Source organism: Taudactylus pleione, unplaced genomic scaffold (assembly GCF_031769625.1).
Source record: "Taudactylus pleione unplaced genomic scaffold, aTauple2 ptg000520l, whole genome shotgun sequence".
Classification (NCBI taxonomy): Eukaryota; Metazoa; Chordata; class Amphibia; order Anura; family Myobatrachidae; genus Taudactylus; species Taudactylus pleione.
This window is the reverse complement of record NW_028284922.1, coordinates 8,931,057-8,949,547: the sequence shown is the minus strand read 5'-3', so window position 1 is coordinate 8,949,547 and position 18,491 is coordinate 8,931,057. Positions and strand designations below refer to the sequence as shown.

General features: G+C 45.0%; 1 protein-coding gene across 3 annotated transcripts in view; it reads left to right on the top strand.

Annotated features, from left to right (window-relative positions):
- Nucleotides 1–18,491, top strand: part of LOC148501331 (uncharacterized) — a 276,950-nt gene that overhangs the window by 160,056 nt on the left and 98,403 nt on the right. For all 3 annotated transcript variants that reach the window (XM_088450639.1, XM_088450638.1, XM_088450640.1), the window contains 2 exons: nt 9,806–9,889; nt 15,281–15,400. In XM_088450639.1, the coding sequence (XP_088306765.1) occupies nt 9,806–9,889; nt 15,281–15,400 (204 nt within the window). The remainder of the gene's footprint in view (nt 1–9,805; nt 9,890–15,280; nt 15,401–18,491) is intronic.

Below are 18,491 nucleotides of genomic sequence, written 5' to 3'. Positions count from 1 at the left end.
AAGTCAAACTAAAACCTTTGTCAGAAAAGGTCATCGAATACGGATCCACAGGAGTAAATTCTTTAATTCGAGCCGTACTGAATGCCATCACATCTTTTATGATTGGATCCTTGGACTCAATAAGTGGGTTAGCCCACTCCAAAGCTCTTCCTCTGAAGTTCAAAATGAGAAACTTGATAAGGTTGGCGGAAGTGATACCACAAGACAGATCAGTTCTCATTAGTGTGTCATAATACTTAAGTAATGCAGTGTATTGGGGCACTTCTCCATCAAAGACTATAGGCACCAATGCGTCAGATGAGTCCTGAGTTACAGAATTGTCTTTACAGACAATACCACCTAGAGATTCTTTAGACTGAAGATTGGGTGACTCAACTAAACTTGATTGAAGCCCCTTACTCATCTCTACAGAAGAACCAGAATGAGATTCAGGAGAATTGGATTTGGTATTTATTAATTCAAATAAGCAGTCTTCATCTATAATTTTAGTCCCTAAGCCGTTTGCTTTCTTCCTCTTGGACTCTTCACCATCACGTCCCATGATTAGGTAATTGATTTTATTACTAATATTCTCAAAGACTTTGCCTCCATAGCCTTCTAATAATGTCTTCGCTTAGTTTTTCGTTATGGACTCCAAAACTCCTGTAAACACGACTATTAAACCTTCCAAGCATTTATCTGCACCTAGGGGAATCTGCTTGGCGTTGAAAGCTTTAGCTGTTGAACTAGTTTTGACTTCAGGAGAAGATCTGATGAAGAGAATGAAATTTTCTTGGTCCTTAACTTAGAACCCTTTCCTTTCTGAAAAATGGATACTTCAGACGAAGTGTACATACAGACTGGAAAGGACAAGTCACTTGAAACCTCCTTCTGGGGCATGACACTCGAAATCCTTTCTTGGGGAATGGCACCCTCCAGGGGTAAAACACTTGAAGACCCCTCCTGTAGAATGGCACTTGAAGACTTTACCTGAAGTATAACACTAGGAACCCCCCCTGGGGCACGAGACTAGAAATCTCATCCTGAGGTGTGAAACTCAAAACTGAGAACCCCTCCTGGGGCGTGAAACTTGTAACCCACTCCTGGCATATGAAACTTGAAATGAAGGCCCCCTCCTGGAGAGAAAAACTCGAAACGAAGACCCCTTCCTGGGGCGTGAAACTCGAAATGAAGGCCCCCTCCTGGGGTGTGAAACTTGTGACCCTCTCCTGGGGTATGAAATTAGAAATGGAGACTCCCTCCTGGGGTACGAGACTTTAAACCCTCTGCTGGGGTGTGAGACTTGAAACGCCCTTTTGGGGAGAAAAACTTGAGACCCCCTCCTGCCGCATGTCACTCAAAAGCTCCGTCTGGGGTGTGAGACTTGAAATTCCCTTTTGGGGTACAACACTCGAACAACTCGAAATGAAAACCCCCTCCTAGGGTATGAAACTTGGAACGGGGACTCCCTCCTGGGGTATGAGACTTGAAATGCCCTGTGAGTATGAGAACCTTGAGACCCCCTCCTGGGGTACGATACAAAAACTCCTCCTGGGGTATAACACCAAAAGACCCCTCCTGGGGTAAGACAATTGAAACCCTTCCTGGGGTACAACTTCAGACACTTCCTCTTGGGGTGAGAAGCTTGAGACTTCCTTCTGGGGTAAGCAACTAGAAACCCCCTTTGATGGTGAAGACACAGGAATGTTTCCTGGAGTTAACTGAACGGATTTGTCCACAGAAGATGTCAGCTCAGATGTCTCCTCTAAAACGTTTAAATCAGATTTTTCTCTCATGGCCAAAGAAACTGACGTCTTAAAGAAACTGAGAGAAGCACAATCATCACCGGAGTTAGATCTAGAAGAAGCTTTACCCAGACTGAGGCTGGAACAGACTGGAGGAGATACTGTATACTAACTTTAGGCAGTTGGAATATGCTGCCTAACTTCCCAAGATAAGAGTGGAAGCGTCTTGTAACAGGACCCCAATTGTAATTTCGAACCTTATCCTGTGGAGATGACATCACCTCCTTACCCAGAGCAGAAGTTAGAGAATCTGCAGAAGGCTGCGGGCTGGAACAGAGGCCCTGATTCAGAGCCGGACGCTCTGACAGCGCACTCGCTCTGAATCAGGGCTGTCCCTGTTTTTTTTTTAGCGGCCTCCTGGCCGCTCGCATAGCTGTGGGTGACCACCCACAGCTATAGCGAGCAGCCAAAAAGATGTTCGCGATGGTCAAGACCATCGCGACCATCGGGCTTGCGACAAGACCGTTGTGGTAGGGTCTCGTTGCCCCAAGCCCTGGAGTGCTTTCGGCTCTATCAGAGCCGAGAGCACTCCCACTAACATCACTTGTGATGTCAGTGGGGCCGGCCCCAGACAGTAGGCGTTCCCATGGGAACGCCTCAGTCTGGGCAGCCATGCCCCCGGCACGCCCATCAAAGGGGGCGTGCTGTCACTCACCATCGACAGCATGCCCCCTTTGTAGCGAGACCCGGAGCGACGGCTTGGCAATCGCTATCAGGGTCTCGCGCATGCGCACGACAGAGCCGGCTCCCTCGTGCGCATGTGCACTGGGCCGAAATCGACCCGCTTGCAAGCGCTCAGCAGATCTGAATCAGGCCCAGAGAGTCTTGTCATAATAAGTCTTACTGTAATTATCCTTACTGGGTTGATGAAGGAGACAGTCCTTAATAAAGTGATCCGCCTTTCCACAACATAAACAAAGAAAAAGTTCCCGGCATCGCTGTCGTTCTGCCTCAGTAAGCTTTGGACGTGGGAATCTACGAAGGCTGACTTTTCCTCGTAAGAGTGGAAGCACAGGTGGCTCAGTAGAAACAGGAACGGCACTAGACAGCTTGGGAAATATTTGGAAAAATGTAGGGAGGAGTTCTTGAAGTTGCACAAGAAGTTGGTAGAAACTAGTAATCTGCACTGGAGTACAGAAATTGGAGGGTTCAGATGCCAGGGGACTACTGGAAGGTTGGGTAGTACAATCAGAAAAGGATTGAAGTGAAGCTGGAAACATAGGAACAATAACGGAATGAATGGATTTCAACTGAGAAGAAATTTCCTGTAACTTTTGACCCATGAGTTGCTGGGCTGCCTCCTGTGCGGTGACATGAAAGAGTAAATCCTGAAAACCTACTTCACCCTGAAACACAGTGGCCTGCTTGTTTAGGCTGTTCAAACTGTCACTAATCGTAGAGGAGAAGCCATAGGATAGGGTGGCTGGTGAATAAGCAGGTGAGTGACAGCAAGGTCCCCCTATTGTGGCCAAACCCAGGTTTGACTAGACCTGCCCAGAGGCATGGAGTCTAACCCACTTGGGGGTCTTCACCAGTGACCCCTTCAGTTGGGATATGGGTTTTGCTGCACCAAGTGGGCAGGTCGCGGCCCTCTGGACAGGTACCTGGGAATGGCAGAAAGACCGGAAATATATTAAATGAATTGATACTTTGACACTGGAGTAAAGATAATACTGGAACACAGGAGTAGAAATTAATACTAGAACACTGGAGATGCACCAATACTTGGATACTGGTGATGAACGGAATACTTGAACACTGGTGATGAACGGAGTACTTGAACACTGGTGATGAATGGAATACTTGAACACTGGTGATGAATGGAATACTTAAACACTGGTCATGAATGGAGTACTTGAACACTGGTCATGAATGGAATACTTAAAAACTGGTGATGAACGGAGTACTTGAACACTGGTTGCAAGCTTGCTTGAGAACAAAGGGAAATGTACTGAATTCAGGTGCTGATTTGCACAGAGAGACACGGGGTAAATTTACTAAGATGGGAGTTCTATTAAGAAGTGTTGTTGCCCATAGCAACCAATCAGATTCCAGGTATTATATTCTAGAAGGTGCTAGATAAATGAGAAGTAGAATCTGATTGTTTGCTATGGGCAACATCACTTCTTAAATAGAACTCCCAACTTAGTAAATTTACCCCACAGAGAGAAGTGTACACAGGCATGTACTGGAGATTTGCTAAAAGTCCAGCTGAGAGTAACTAATAATTTAAAAACAAAAGTTTGGTGGTCGCTCATATCAGCTTAATGACATAGCACAGGTGCTTGTAAAGGGCGTGGTTACACTGAACACAGAAAAAAGGGATTTGCCCACCAGCACACTGCTGCAAAATCAACAAAAAATACTTAAATCCTACATGATAATAGAGATTCAAAGGTATTAGTTACATACATGGTGGGTGGCGGGTTGATTGTGTTAGGTGAAGTGTAAAAATAGATGTATAATTATTGTCTTTACAGTGGAACTACAGGTCCCAGCAAGCCTCCCCTGCATGCTGGTACTTGGAGAACCACAAGTACCAGCATGTGGGGCATTAAGGGCCCGCTGGTACCTGTACTTCACCTGTAAAGAAATGGTTAAAAAAACACACAACACACCTGTAAAATAAAGCTTTATTACACACACATACTCACCTGTTTCCAGATGTTCACGTCCACTTGTCAACGTAAAGTATCCTATTGGAATTACCTGTAAAAAAAGATCAAATACTCACCTTTCTGTACCACGATGTTCACCGCAGAAATTCAAGACGGGCCCCGGATACAATGTAACAGCATGTTACTGCATGCTGTTACACTGCGCTACTGTCTGCTTGTGGGAACGAGCAGACTTCAGTCGCGTGCTGCCGGCCAATCAGCGGCGGCTAACATTAGCGGCCGCTCATTGGCTGGGACCCACGTGGGCTTAGCCAATGAGCGGCCGCTAATGTTAGCCGCCGCTGATTGGCCGGCGGCACGCGACTGAAGTCTGCTCGTTCCCACGAGCAGACAGTAGTGCAGTGTAACAGCATGCAGTAACATGCTATTACATTGTATCCGGGTCCCGTCTTGGATTTCTGCGGAGAACATCATGGGACAGAAAGGTGAGTATTGGATCTTTTTTTACAGGTAATTCCAATACTTTACGTTGACAAGTGGACGTGAACATCTGGAAACAGGTGAGTATGTATGTATGTAATAAAGCTTTATTTTACAGGTGTGTTGTGTGTTTTTTTAACCATTTCTTTACAGGTGAAGTACAGGTACCAGTGGGCCCTTAATGCCCCACATGCTGGTACTTGTGGTTCTCCAAGTACCAGCATGCGGGGGAGGCTTGCTGGGACCTGTACTTCTACTGTAAAGACAATGATGATACATCTTTTTTTTACACTACACCAAACACAATCAACCCGCCACCCCCCACCCAGGGGTGGTGGGGATAGCCCCGGGCTATCAGCCTAGGCCAGGGATGCCCTGGAGAGGGTGACCCCTTTATTGGGGGGTCACCAACTCCCCATGGATCCCTGGTCTGGGCTGACTAATGGTCAGGGCTGATGCTGCGGCTGGGGGGCCCGGTGAAAGGGCACCCCTGGCTGTGGCATCAGCCCCCAGTTAGAAAGGGTCCAGGGCTGGTTTAAAATATACGGTGGAACTCACATCATTTTTTTTCTCCGTATATTTAAAACCAGCTCTGTCCCTGCAGCCTTGTGCTGGTTCTTACATTACAGGGGATCCCTACACATTTTTTTCCCTGTAATGTTAAGAACCTGGACAGGCTGGCAAGCCCGGGGCTGGTTAGTGTTTTGGGGGGGGACCTCACGTAATTTAAAAAAAAAAAAAAAGTCTAATTTTTACAAGGGTTAAAACACAAGCAGCAAGCACATATCTCACTGATATGTGCTGGCTGCTAGCTCCGGAGAGATTTGCAGAGCAAAAACACTGCAATCTCGGGTGACTAATCTCCTGCAAAACGAGTTACTTGGGAGAGATATTTCATTCTGCTTCACCATCGACAAACTCGTTTAGCCTCAAATCGCCTGTTGGTAAATTTAGTAAACAAAAGGGATTAAATCACCCAAATTTGGGCGAATTCCAGCGAGATAAATCACTTTGAAAATCGGGACCTTCTCGAATCTTAGTAAATTTACCCCTCAGACTGAAAGTTAGCATGGAAGCTAATACAGGCAACACTGGAAAACTGTGAGTAGACTGAAGCAACACTCTGAAGGCAATAACACAAAGCAACACTGGTGAGTCTTACAGTCACTGGGACAGCGAAGTTGAACAGCAGTTTCCTGTTCCTGGAGTCAGACTTAAATACCCCTGGGTAGCTGGTCATTGGATTAGAGGATCAGCTGAGTGACCACAGGACTACCATTGGGAGAAACTAATCAGGTGATATGGACCAACATGGCTGCGCCCATGCCCGGCACCCCGGAAACCAGGACGCATTCACAGAAGCCCGAGCAGACCCCGGGGAGAATACTCAGACACCACTCACCTCCACTCCCAGTGACTGAACACCTAAGCCCAAGGACGTCGGCGCGGAGGTGAGTAGCGGCCGATCCCAGGCCGCAACCTGACATCTCAGCGTCCACGCTAAAGTTTGCGCCAAAATCCTTGGCGGTCATGTAAGCCACCTCTCATAGTGGCTGGATTCCAGTGTAAAATTAAATGCCCTGAGCCCGAGACTTCATCTAAAGAGTCCACTGTAATTCAGCCACCCGATGGAGTAGTTGGTGAGTGCTAATGTGGCCAAATTTAAGAGGATTAGTGCAATTTCTGTAAGCCTCTATTGGGAGATCGTCTAAGAAGCGGTCATTCCAGATGCCCCGCCCCCACCAGAAGTTAGGTTTTATTTTTAAGTATTGTATTGACATCAGCGCAGACACCTACTGTGTTGTTTATTTTTAAGTAATCACTTCAAAGCTTATGGTTACAAAAGGTTGGAGCATCCAGAGGTTCCCCCGGGGAGCTGTAAGGGCAGTTGTGTACCATCAAAAGGGTCCTAAGAATGCTCCTGGTGGCACTGCTGCATAGATTCTGGCTGCAGGGTGCCATTCTGGGCACCCTGCTAGCCAGATGAGGCTAGCAGAGAAATGCTCCGAGGGCCTAAACCAAATGATACCAAGGGCCTTATACGGCCCCCGGGACTGAGGTTCCCCATCCCTGGTGTAGACAGTGACGAGAAGTTTAGCACCCTCCAACCAATGTCTCCAGTCTTCAAAGGCACATTTAACGACTAAAAGCTTTCGATTGCCGACCTCATGATTAACCTCTGCTGGGGAGAACTTTCTGGATAAAAAGGCAGATGGATGAAGTTTAGAGCCCCAAGGGTCCTTTTGAGATAGGCCAGCACCCACTCCTGCCTCAGAAGCATCTACCTCCACCACAAACGGCAATGTTGGGTCTGGGTGCCGAAGGACGAATGATGATATGAAGGCTGTCTTGATGTTATGGAAGTACTCAGAACAAACTTTCCATTGGCCTTGGCCAATGTGCAGCAAGTGATTCCGTTGAGGGGCACTCTTTTATAACAAATGAATTGATATAATTGATATCAGGAAATATACATAATTACAACATCACTTTTAATCGGTTCCCTCTTTAAAGAGATTGGGGATTATTTTGACTTTGATTATGAAAATATAATAGTCACCCATCAATAAGCACACAAAAATATCATATCCATCAATAAGCACACATAAATATCATATTAGACATTCTGTAGTTGTATATGAAATAATTACCTTGTGGTGATCATATTTAATCATTAACAATGTATCTCCTAATGGGTAAAATAGGCAGGTTTAGCAGTTAATACATTCACTCCCTTTATTCATTAATTCATTTATGTAGTATGCAACCAACATACACATAAACATACACATAAATTAGAATTTAAACACCTATAATGCTTCTAAAAATTTTAATGTGATAAATGTTGCAGATATAGTATATACAGTACATACAGGACAGATATATTATCAATATACTTTTGTTATATGAGAGAGTTTGTTTTATCTCTGCCTTTCTCTCAACCATAAATGCCAGCATTCAGTATCATGTATTAGAAATAAATAATAAGAAAATAAATAAATGACACATCTAGTCATGTATACAATGTTGCAGCCCCTGTCTCCTGTGATTATTATTTATATTTCATGGAAAAACAATTGGGGAAAATACATGAACACTGCTATTCATAAATGAGCTGGCAGCAAGAACCAAGAAGGTTCAAAAAGGACAGATAAATGGTTAGATACGGTGTGAAGGTCCGGTTCCTTCTGCTTTCCCAGGTCTTCATATTGAGCGGACCTGGGATGAGAGAGGAACACACGGCAGCACTGTTGGAAGCAAAAAGGAGTCGTGGGGCATCCGTGTATGGTGGTAGACGGGCCCTGTCACTTAAAGTATTGCAGGAGCCGGATGCGCCATCGGGGTAAGTCGCGACCCACCTGAAAGAGAAATACCTGACTTGAAGAGAATCCATCTCAAAGGAGCCTGCCACAAACACTCTCCCCCTGCAGCGGGGAAGTGTCAGAGAGACAGTACGCACGTTTCACCACAGTCGGGCTTGTTCACCTGTCAGCCTCATGCTATGGAAGGCCTGGATAGCTGCTGGAGATCAATGGACAGTATCTTTCTTTGTCAACTGCACAATGGTAAATGACCGAATAAATCTGTGGTAATAGTTGGCAAACACAATGAAGCTGTGAATGGCCTTCAGATTGGTGGGTTTGGTCCATTCCAGCACGAACTTGAGTTTACCTGGATCCATGGCAAACCCACTGGGATTGATGACATAGCCCAGGAATGATACTTCAGTCTTTTCAAATTCACGCTTCTCAAGTTTGGCAGAAAGGTGGTTCTCCTATAACTTTTGCAGTACCTGGTAACATGGGCATGGTGTTTCTCAAGAGAAGGCGAATAGATCATGATGTCACCTAGGTAGACAACCACGAAATGACCCAGGAACTCTCATAGAATGTCACTGATATAGTCTTGAAAGACTGCAGGATCATTGGCCAGGTCGAACACCATTATAAGGTAATTGTAGTGTCCTGAGTGCGTGTTAAATGCTGTCTTCCATTCATCTCTATCTTTGATCCAGATGAGATTATAAGCAACGTGCAGATCTATCTTGGAGAAGATGGTGGCATCCCAGAGCTGATCAAACAGGATTGAAATAAGTGGCAACGGTTAAGATTTCTTAATGGTGACCCTGTTGAGTCCTTGATAATCAATGCAAGGTCACAAAGTTCTGTCCTTCTTGCCTACAAAGAAGAATCCCACACCCACTGGGGAGCACTCGCATTTTGCGAGCAGCTCTGAATGAGGTCCAGAGTTTGCACTGTTTTTCTGTACATCCACATAAAAGTTAGAGAATATGGTCACACATTGATCATTAAATTCCAAACGGCCTTCATCTGCAACAATCAAAGGGCAGCCTCTTATAATGTCCTTATAATGGAATACTGCAGCAAGAAAGATAAGACTGGAGCCCCTGCAAGAGATCATTACGTTGGAATCCAATGTGCTTGCTCCATTGTATACTGAATCCATACCAAATAGATGAACCATCCATTGTTCCAAAACTCTCCACCTTTTCTGTGAAGCTTGCTTTGAATATTTTCTATGTACACATGGAAAGTATTATGGCATGCAACATATGTTTCCCCCTCCTCAGTCAGCTTAGTACCATACTGTACCTCATTTTGCTGTGTATCCTCCTGCCAACACCCCATTCTGTTACCCTCTGTCTTTGTGTTAAGGATGTAAGTGTATAAAAGTTGATTTACAATCAGCAGAGCACATTCAAAGAGTACGGGACACTGAAACAGTCCTAAAATTAGGAGGTTAGCGATGCTTCTACAGAATTTGCATAAATAGTCTATCCCTCTTCTCAGAGGCATCCAATACCAAACTACGTCCCTTTTCCTGCTGTTACCAATGACTAATAACATATAACATGTTTGCTGCTGGCACTAAACAAAGAAAATGTTGTTTGCTCACTTTTAGGACTCCTTATCCATGGTTCCAGAAGAAAGAATCTTTACATCATACATATTACCAGTCCTGCATACATCAATCCTGGCACAAAAGGTACGCATTCCTATTTTGTTTAACTTAAGTATGTATAAGTTTATTTATACAGAGCTTTACAACAGTTCAACCACAGGGATAATTAATTATGCATTATAAATAAACACTAGCACATTGACAGGCATATACATAAACATAAGAAAAAGGTCCCTGCTCAAGAAGCTTAAGGTGCATACACACGGGACGATGTACAGCGATAACGATATCACTGTATGATCTCCCTGCAAATTCCTGGAGTGTTGGATTATAGATATCGATCATCCAGCACACCACCAACCCACCAACGATAGCCAACGACCGCGATCAACTGTTGATCGCGGGTCCCTATAGTAACCTGGTCGATATCGACCAGGTTGGCCTCCATGCACGGGCGATATTGTAATCGCCCATACGTGCCCGCGCATCGCAGGTCGTTGGTGGGTTGAAAGAGGCCAAAAAATGCACGATTTGAACGATAACGATATGATCGATATTGTTATTCAAATCGTACATTTTAACATTACCGTGTGTACGCACCATTAGAGTGTGTTTAGGATTATGGTATAACAAAGAAAGACACAATACAATGATTATTACTATCTGTGCTAGGGGGAAGTCCCCTCCTGGTCCCTTCTTGGATCTTCAGTGGGAAAAGTATTAATATACATTAGGAGAAATCATACTTGCCTACCCTCCCGATTTGGTCGGGAGCCTCCCGAAAATCGGGTGCCGCTCCCGGCCTCCCGGAAAGGTAGGCAAGCCTCCCGGTCCCCGGCGATCTATTTGCCGCCCCCCCCCGCGAATACAGTATAATCCCCAGCAGCGGGGGGGGGGGTGACGCAATTCGCGCTGAATCGCGTCATCGTGGCCCCACCCCCTGCTTCACAATGCCATTTATCTCGGCATTGTGAAGAGGGGGCGGGGCCGCGATGACGCGATCGTGCTGTCATACCCATGCCCCGCCCCCATTGTCGAGGCATTTTCTGGGCCACGCCACCTTTTGACGTGGCACGCCCCCCTGCTGAGGACGCCCGACAGCTCCCTCCCGGAAGGAGGGAGCTAGAAGTCGGCAACTCTGGGAGAAATGCAATTAATATGTCAAGCTAAGGGCCTGATTCAGCAGTGCCGCAAGTTCACTGCTGATCACAGATTCCCGATTATTGGGAATCTACGCATGCAAGCGTGCAGAATTGGTCCTGCGTAGTCACACGCAAGCCCTTGAACGCCTCTGCCTTATTGCAAAGCTGCCTGCGTGATAACTTTGCAATTGCAATCCTTGCTGAACCAGGCCCTAAACCCCTAAGCCGCCACATGCCCCTTATATGCCAGAGCCCTCTCATTCCCCTTTATATGCCTCAGAGTCCCCACAAACTATGTCTCTTGCCATCTACTGTATATGCCAGTCAGTTCCATCTGTGAATCCTGATTGCAAGTGCTGAAGCCCCTCCATATCAGAGCCAGCCCCCAGACCACATGCCTTGCACAGAGCAGAATAAATACTCGAAGGACAAAGGGCCTGATTCAGACCCACTCGCGAGCGGCTGTCCGCTCGCAAGTGGGTCGAGGTTATGGACTGAGCATGCGCACGACGGAGGGAGCTCCGTCGTGCGCATGAGCCAGACGCGACGAGCGAAGGAAAGTCCTTCGCTCGTTGTGTCCGATCAAAGGGGGCGTGTTGTCAATGTTGATTGACAGCACGCCCCCTTTGGTGGGCATGCCGGGGGCGTGCCTCCCTGACGGGGGCGTTCCCACGGGAACGCCTCCCGTCAGAAGCCGGCCCACTGACATCACTAGTGATGTCAGTGGGAGTGATTTTGGCTCTGATAAAGCCAAAATCACTCCGGAGCTTGCGGTTGAAAACCTCAACCGCATGCTCCGGCTCGCAATTTCGATGGTCGCGATGGTCACGACCATCGCGGCCATCACAATGCACGCTCGTATAGCCTGTGGGTGGTGACCCACAGCTATACGAGCGTCCAGGAGGACGCTCCATTTTCATGGAGCCCGGCCCTCATTCAGAACGTGCGCTCTGCTCAGAGCGTACGGCTCTGAATGAGGGCCAAGGTCCTCTAAAGTGATGCGCCTGCACGCTGGGTCCTTGCCGACCCTGACTATCTATCGAACATGCCGGTCAACCTGACGACAGTCGTCAGGTTCGGCATGTTAATAGATAGGGAGGTTGGGCTCCTGCACTGAAGATGTTCAGTGAATGGCTTTCAGTGCGGTGCCCGCACCTCAGCGACATGAAAGTCTGAATGCTGGACGTCAAAACTTTCATGTCGTTAAATGGATAGGCCCCTTTACTCTGTGAGTACAGACAGACATAACTGGGGGTCTAACCCTGTGCATGCTCTCACTTAATTTACCCTGTCCACCCTGTGTAAGCAAAGACAGACATATTAGCCCCCTCTATCCCAGTGAGCTAACTGCCCCCTCCCATGCACCTTCTAATGCAGTGTTGGCTAACCTTGACACTCCAGCTGTTGTGGAACTATATATCCCAGCATGCCCTGCCACAGTTTTAGCATGCCCTAATAGCAAAACTGTAGCAGTGCATGCTGGGTTATGTAGTTCCATAACAGCTGGAGTGTCAAGGTTAGCCAACACTGTTCTAATGACTACTCTGTATAAGCCGTGATGTAATAACTGCATTTTTCACAGACTCATTGTTCACAGACTCTCCAGCTGTGTGAGGACATATGCCTCCTGCTTGTTACCCTATATGACTTCTAAAGTTGTCAAAGGGAAGTGTTTGCCATAGCAACCAATCACATTCTAGCTATTAGCTTGTACATTCTATAAAAAGATAGAATATGATTGGTTACTATGAGCATCACCCTCCATTTGTCCACCTTAGAAGTTTTGATAAATATCCCCCTATGTCGATATACTGTACAGCAGACTGCAAAGGTGTTAAGTTTTTTGAAATGTTGGAAAATTATTTTTAATTATATATCAAGTTTGATACAGAGATATCGGAGAGCGTGGAATAATGGGGTGGCAGGAGAGGGCAGAATAAGGAACTGCAGCCAGTTCTAAAAATATTACTATTAGAAAACCTAAGAATCTACAGTATATTAACATTTGGTAGTAGACACATAAGGGTATATTTACTAAACTGAGAGTGTTTAGAAGAGGAGATGTTGCCCTTAGCAACCAATCAGATTCTACTTAACATTTAACTAGCACCTTCTAGAAGATAATAGCTAGAAACTGATTGGTTGCTATGGGCGACATCTCCACTTCTAAAAACTCTCAGTTTAGTAAATAGAGCAGATGGTATGTTAGCAGTGATATGAAGGAACAGAAGTTAAGATGGAGCAAATGTTTGGCTGTATTTAAAAATGAAACTAAGGCTTCTATTATTATGATTCCTGGAAACAGTGGAAGCCAATTATGAAATGCAATTTGGTCAAAGTGCAGCACAAAATTGGTCCTTCAGTGTGCTTAGATTTGCAGAAGTGTGCCTAGATTTGCAGAAGTGTGCCTAAATGTCCACCATAGTACATAGGTTTATGATGTAAGATGGGATCATTTCCCGGGAGCTGTCTGGCAACTTTTAAGGTGCGTACACACTAGACGATATTTTACACAATTCACCCGATTTCGAAGCATCGGAATGACAAATTGCGTAAAATATGTCCAAATCGTGAGTATCCACTCACGATGCCGATGCACGTCCCCGTGGGTTGTACATCGCATCTTCAGATCTTGCCTACAGCAGGCAAGATGTGCCAATCTCACACACAATGCACTGGAACCTTTAAGGACAAACAATAGATCGTTGGACACTTTTAAGCACCATATCGTTGGATCAAATTCAAACAACTGTAAAGCAGAGAGCATTCATTTGACCAAATTAATTATTTCACTAATAAAGCATTTAAAGAGGTGTGTTGACCTGGCTGCCTCTCCCGGTTATATGTCTTCAATGGGCTTTCTGAGCTTCTACAACTCAAATAATTATAAATAAATATACCTTTTTGAAAAAGCAGCAGCCAATTTTTTTAAATATTTAATTTTCACAGCCCTAAAACCAATATGCTCGAAGGAACTGTAATGTAGATCACAGTCTAACTGTGAATGGTCTAGACATTTAAAAATGACTACTTATTAAATAGAAATTAGAATTTGAGGTCTATTTAGTAGTTGCATCAATAGGAAAAATATTGTATTTTGTTGCATTTTACTAACTGATACTGGCCGTCAGCTGTAAGAGGAGAGTTACAGCTTAACCAGCCGGTTCTGGTCCCTTCTGCACATTCATGGGTCTGTTCTAATTATGATAAATAGGCCCCAATATCACCTAATGATGTCATGGTTTCCTAATCACTACAACCATCAGCAGATATTTTCATTTTCCTATAGTCTGAATGTGGTAAGGTGCAGGTAGCAATATTCCCAAATATATGTGAAGAATTGCCTTCTAAACTACATAGTAAATATTCAGCTACATGGCACATATTAATTAACCTTACAATAACTTCACTTATTATTTAAGATCCCCCTCTCCCACTATATTATATGTAAAATTTTAATCCAAGATCTCTGGGGGCAATCAAATTAAATTACTTACCCTCCTACCCTCCCTGACTCTTGATTCATTGGTGAAGCATCTGGCAGCTTGCTGCAGTTTGATTTTTAGACTATTCCATTAAATTTGTAGAGATCTCGCTCACTCTGATTAGTGAATGTCCAGTGTGACTCACAAATCAGGCTAATAATACAGTATAAAATAAATATAATGTACAACAAATAGTTTTAATGTGTTAGTAGCCAAAATATTTTCTGCAACTGCACAGTACTTTATAATGTTATCTCATCATAGCAATCAATGCTAGGTGATTGTTCTGTGAATCTGCACGTTTACACACCCCGGGAACTATGCGAAACTGGGTCCTGACTTTTTGCTTGCTTACTGACTTCTATATCTGCTCCTTGACTGAACTATCACGAACAGACCTGGCTTGCTACTCGGCTAAGCATGCTTCTTTGGTGTCTACTAAATACTTGCTGCTGTTATGTACCGAACCTTGTTCCTGGATTGCATTTTGCCTCATCTTTGCCTGACATTATCTGCCTTACTGTGCACCAGTTCTCTGAGCTTGCTTTGGACTTCGCTTCACCTGACTCCTGCCTATAGATCTCTGCAAAATTACGGACGCTGGACTGTTTGATTATGAACTGTTTGTTCCTGACACTTCTCAACAGGTGAGCTACAGTACATATTTCCTACCTGTATCAGTGCGGTTGCTCACCATCTGTTCCCATATTTAAGTGTGTGCTTCAGTTATTGAAATTCAACATGAGAAAAAGGTGACAGTATCAGAGTACGTGTAGACTAGAATATTGTTGGTGCACATGTAATACATTTCATAGCATTCAACTGATTTTATTTTCTATATTTATAAGGGAACAGAATATGAGGTGATCACTGATAATCACAACTTTTTAAAACACACTGGAATAAAAAGTCTAATTATCCAGCTTGACAAGTTCGTCTTATCAAGACAAAGATCCACTTTTGAGGAGGTGAGAATAATCGCATTAGATAATATATCAAAGCCTTGTAATAAAAAAACAAAGTAAACTATTTTAGATATATTTTACTGTTTCAAATTAATGTCTGTCCCTACATATAGTGAACAGAAAATCATTGACAAATATTTGTGATTTTTCTTTCTTTCTTTAAAATTGCCATTGACACACAGAAGAACAGACAATGGCCCTGATTCAGACCCACTCGCGAGCGGCTGTCACGACCATCGCGGCCATCAAAATGCACGCTCGTATAGGCTGTGGGTGGTGACCCACAGCTATACGAGCGTCCAGGAGGACGCTCCATTTTTATGGAGGGCGGCCCTCATTCAGAGCGTGCGCTCTGCTCAGAGCGTACGGCTCTGAATGAGGGCCAATGTTCACTATAATGACATACAATAACAATGGCATAACAATAACAATGGTAGGTTTAAGGGTCTGTGCTGCGAGGTTGTCAAGAAAGTGAGATGTGATGCTGTGAGAGTGTGAGAATGCTGAAATCCCAAGTGGCACTACAGCGTAAATGGTAAAAAGGGCTCTCAGGGCTACTATCACTCTATATGGGGTTGGGTATGGGATCCCGGTGGTTGGGATGCCGGCGGTCAGAATACCAACAGCGCAATCCCAATAGATTAGTACGCTAACCCTTACCCCTAACTCTCGCTAACCCTCGCTCCCCGGTGCCTGAACCGAACCTAACCCATAGTGCCTAAACCTAACCTCCCCCTCCTTGTACCCTAAACCTAACCCTCCCCCCTTAGTGCCTAACCCTAACCCTCCCTTTAAGCCTAACCTTAAACCTAACCCTCCCCCTAACCCCTGATACTTACCTTTGGGATGCTGGCGGTCGGAATTCTGGACTGCTGTCGGGATTCCGGTGCGGGTGTTTTGACCGCCGGCATCACATCTGCCGGTATGCTGACTACCACCCCCTTATATGTATGTAATTAATTAAATATATATATGTAATTAATGAAATAGATATATATCTAGACATAATCACACACTCAGCGATGTACGCTATTCCTATGTTTACACTTGAACGATAATCGGCAATCTGGGCATACTGGACATCTTAGTCACACAACTCATGTGTCAGAGTCCATTAATGCACTCGCTCACAGTAACTCTTTTCATGCAGGGTGATTGACACAGGCACTGTTTCAGGGAGGTTACAGGGGACTGGTAACAAAAACGCAGACGTATAGCCACTATTTTCGGGGCAGGTCGTAGCCTCTGTCTGTGATCCTGTATGCAGATCACATGGCTCCGGCATCTCAGTACACATTCTATACATTCAGTACGACCTTATCACTACTCAGAAGACCAATCTATCACTGTGGCTGTGTCTTTGTTCACAATTACTTGGATTTGCATAGTAACTGGTTGGGGTCTCAATACACATCCTTGGGGCGGAGACATTTGTATATTCTCGCATAGCCGCTGCGTACATATTCGGAGCTGTCATGGCATTAGCGTACATCTCTGAGTCAGACCCACAGTCCCTCATGGAGCAGAGGTGCTAGGGGTACAGAGGGAAGGTGCTTCAGGGGAAGAAGGGGATAATGGCAGTCTACTGAGATCTCATATTTGTCTGCTTTGTACTGTGTTTACACATATTATCGCTAGATGATTTATCCACATGCTCATACATAATGGGGCTGATTGCACCTGAATTCTGTGCATGGAGACAATGCATACAGTACTGTTATATGCATCTACTGTATACACCCGCTCATTCCTTTTCCTTTTGCTTGGTTTCATGGCCATCATCATTATTAGTGCACACTAGCATCAGCCCTAGGTGCAAAAGATCCATTTATAAAACAGATGGACCTCTGCTATGCACAACTCTGCATCAACACCCCTCATAGATTTATCTTTACATACATGTATATTACATTTTTATGTATTGTTTATGTGCTGTATTTTAAATGCACATTTTATTTCATGTGTGATCTTTTTTACACATTACTAATGTAATGATTACTCCGTCCTCAGTGAACTGTAATTGGCTGTCATAGCTTATTGAATGAAAAGCAATTGAATTTCTTGTAACCAAGTGGTGTAAGTTCATCGCAGATGCCCGAAGTCAAGTTATAATTTGGTGCGCCCCCTTGTCACAACCGCTGACACTGTAATGCAGCATCTCGCATGCAGATACAGCCGCAGTTGCACACAGAATATAGGCATGCCGCAGATCATTTTAATCAGCAGAAGCTGCTTGTGCATCACTATGCGAATAAAACTCGCTTGAAGGGAAAAATTTTCACAAAAACATGCTCGGCGCTACTGAGTCACTCTGCGCTCACTCATTATGTGTTGCATGGAGGATAGATGTATGTAGACACATCTGTATGCATCAGTCACAGGTAAGATAGTGACCTGTATGGTGCAATTAGCATTAGGCTCAGAGTCCTCCTGATGGAGAGGAAAGCCACAGTGGGACAGGGAGTTGTTGGTGAGGAGATGCGCCAGAACTGCTGCACGGGTCTGAGCGGCTAAGGCTGCTGCCAGGGAGGAGCGAGACAGAGAGTTGTGGGGGAGGGGGGTGCTGGACGTGTCACACTGACATTAGAAGCTGTTGAGGAGCAGTGACAGCAATGAGTAGGGACAGGCTATAGATAGACAAAGGCGGCAGCTGATGGTCTGATATGGAGCTATCCACTAGTGTATGGTGGCTTCTTAGGTCCCGGGAAGAGGTGCCATGTATTGGGCGGCCGTGACGGTACACTCCGCGTACATAGTTACAACCCTAAGTGGGATGAATATGTTGTGGCCAATGGAGGGAGGTGCCCCTTCAGTGCTGGAGCCCGGCGGCAGGCGCGTCCATTGTCTCCCATAGTTCTGCCCCTGCTTGTAACCGTGCTTTACTATTCCTAATGTCAAAATACTCATCCATTTTGATGAGCCTCCTGCACTCCTGAGAGAGTAGACCAGTCTCATGCATCCAGTGATGGGCATTTTGAGGGCTTTAAAACATTATACATGACTAATCACATCTTTATAGACCTGCTCCCACTGCAGCAAATTGTGTCATTTCACGGTGGGGGCTAGGGCTTAGATGAAGCTGTTTGCGGCACCA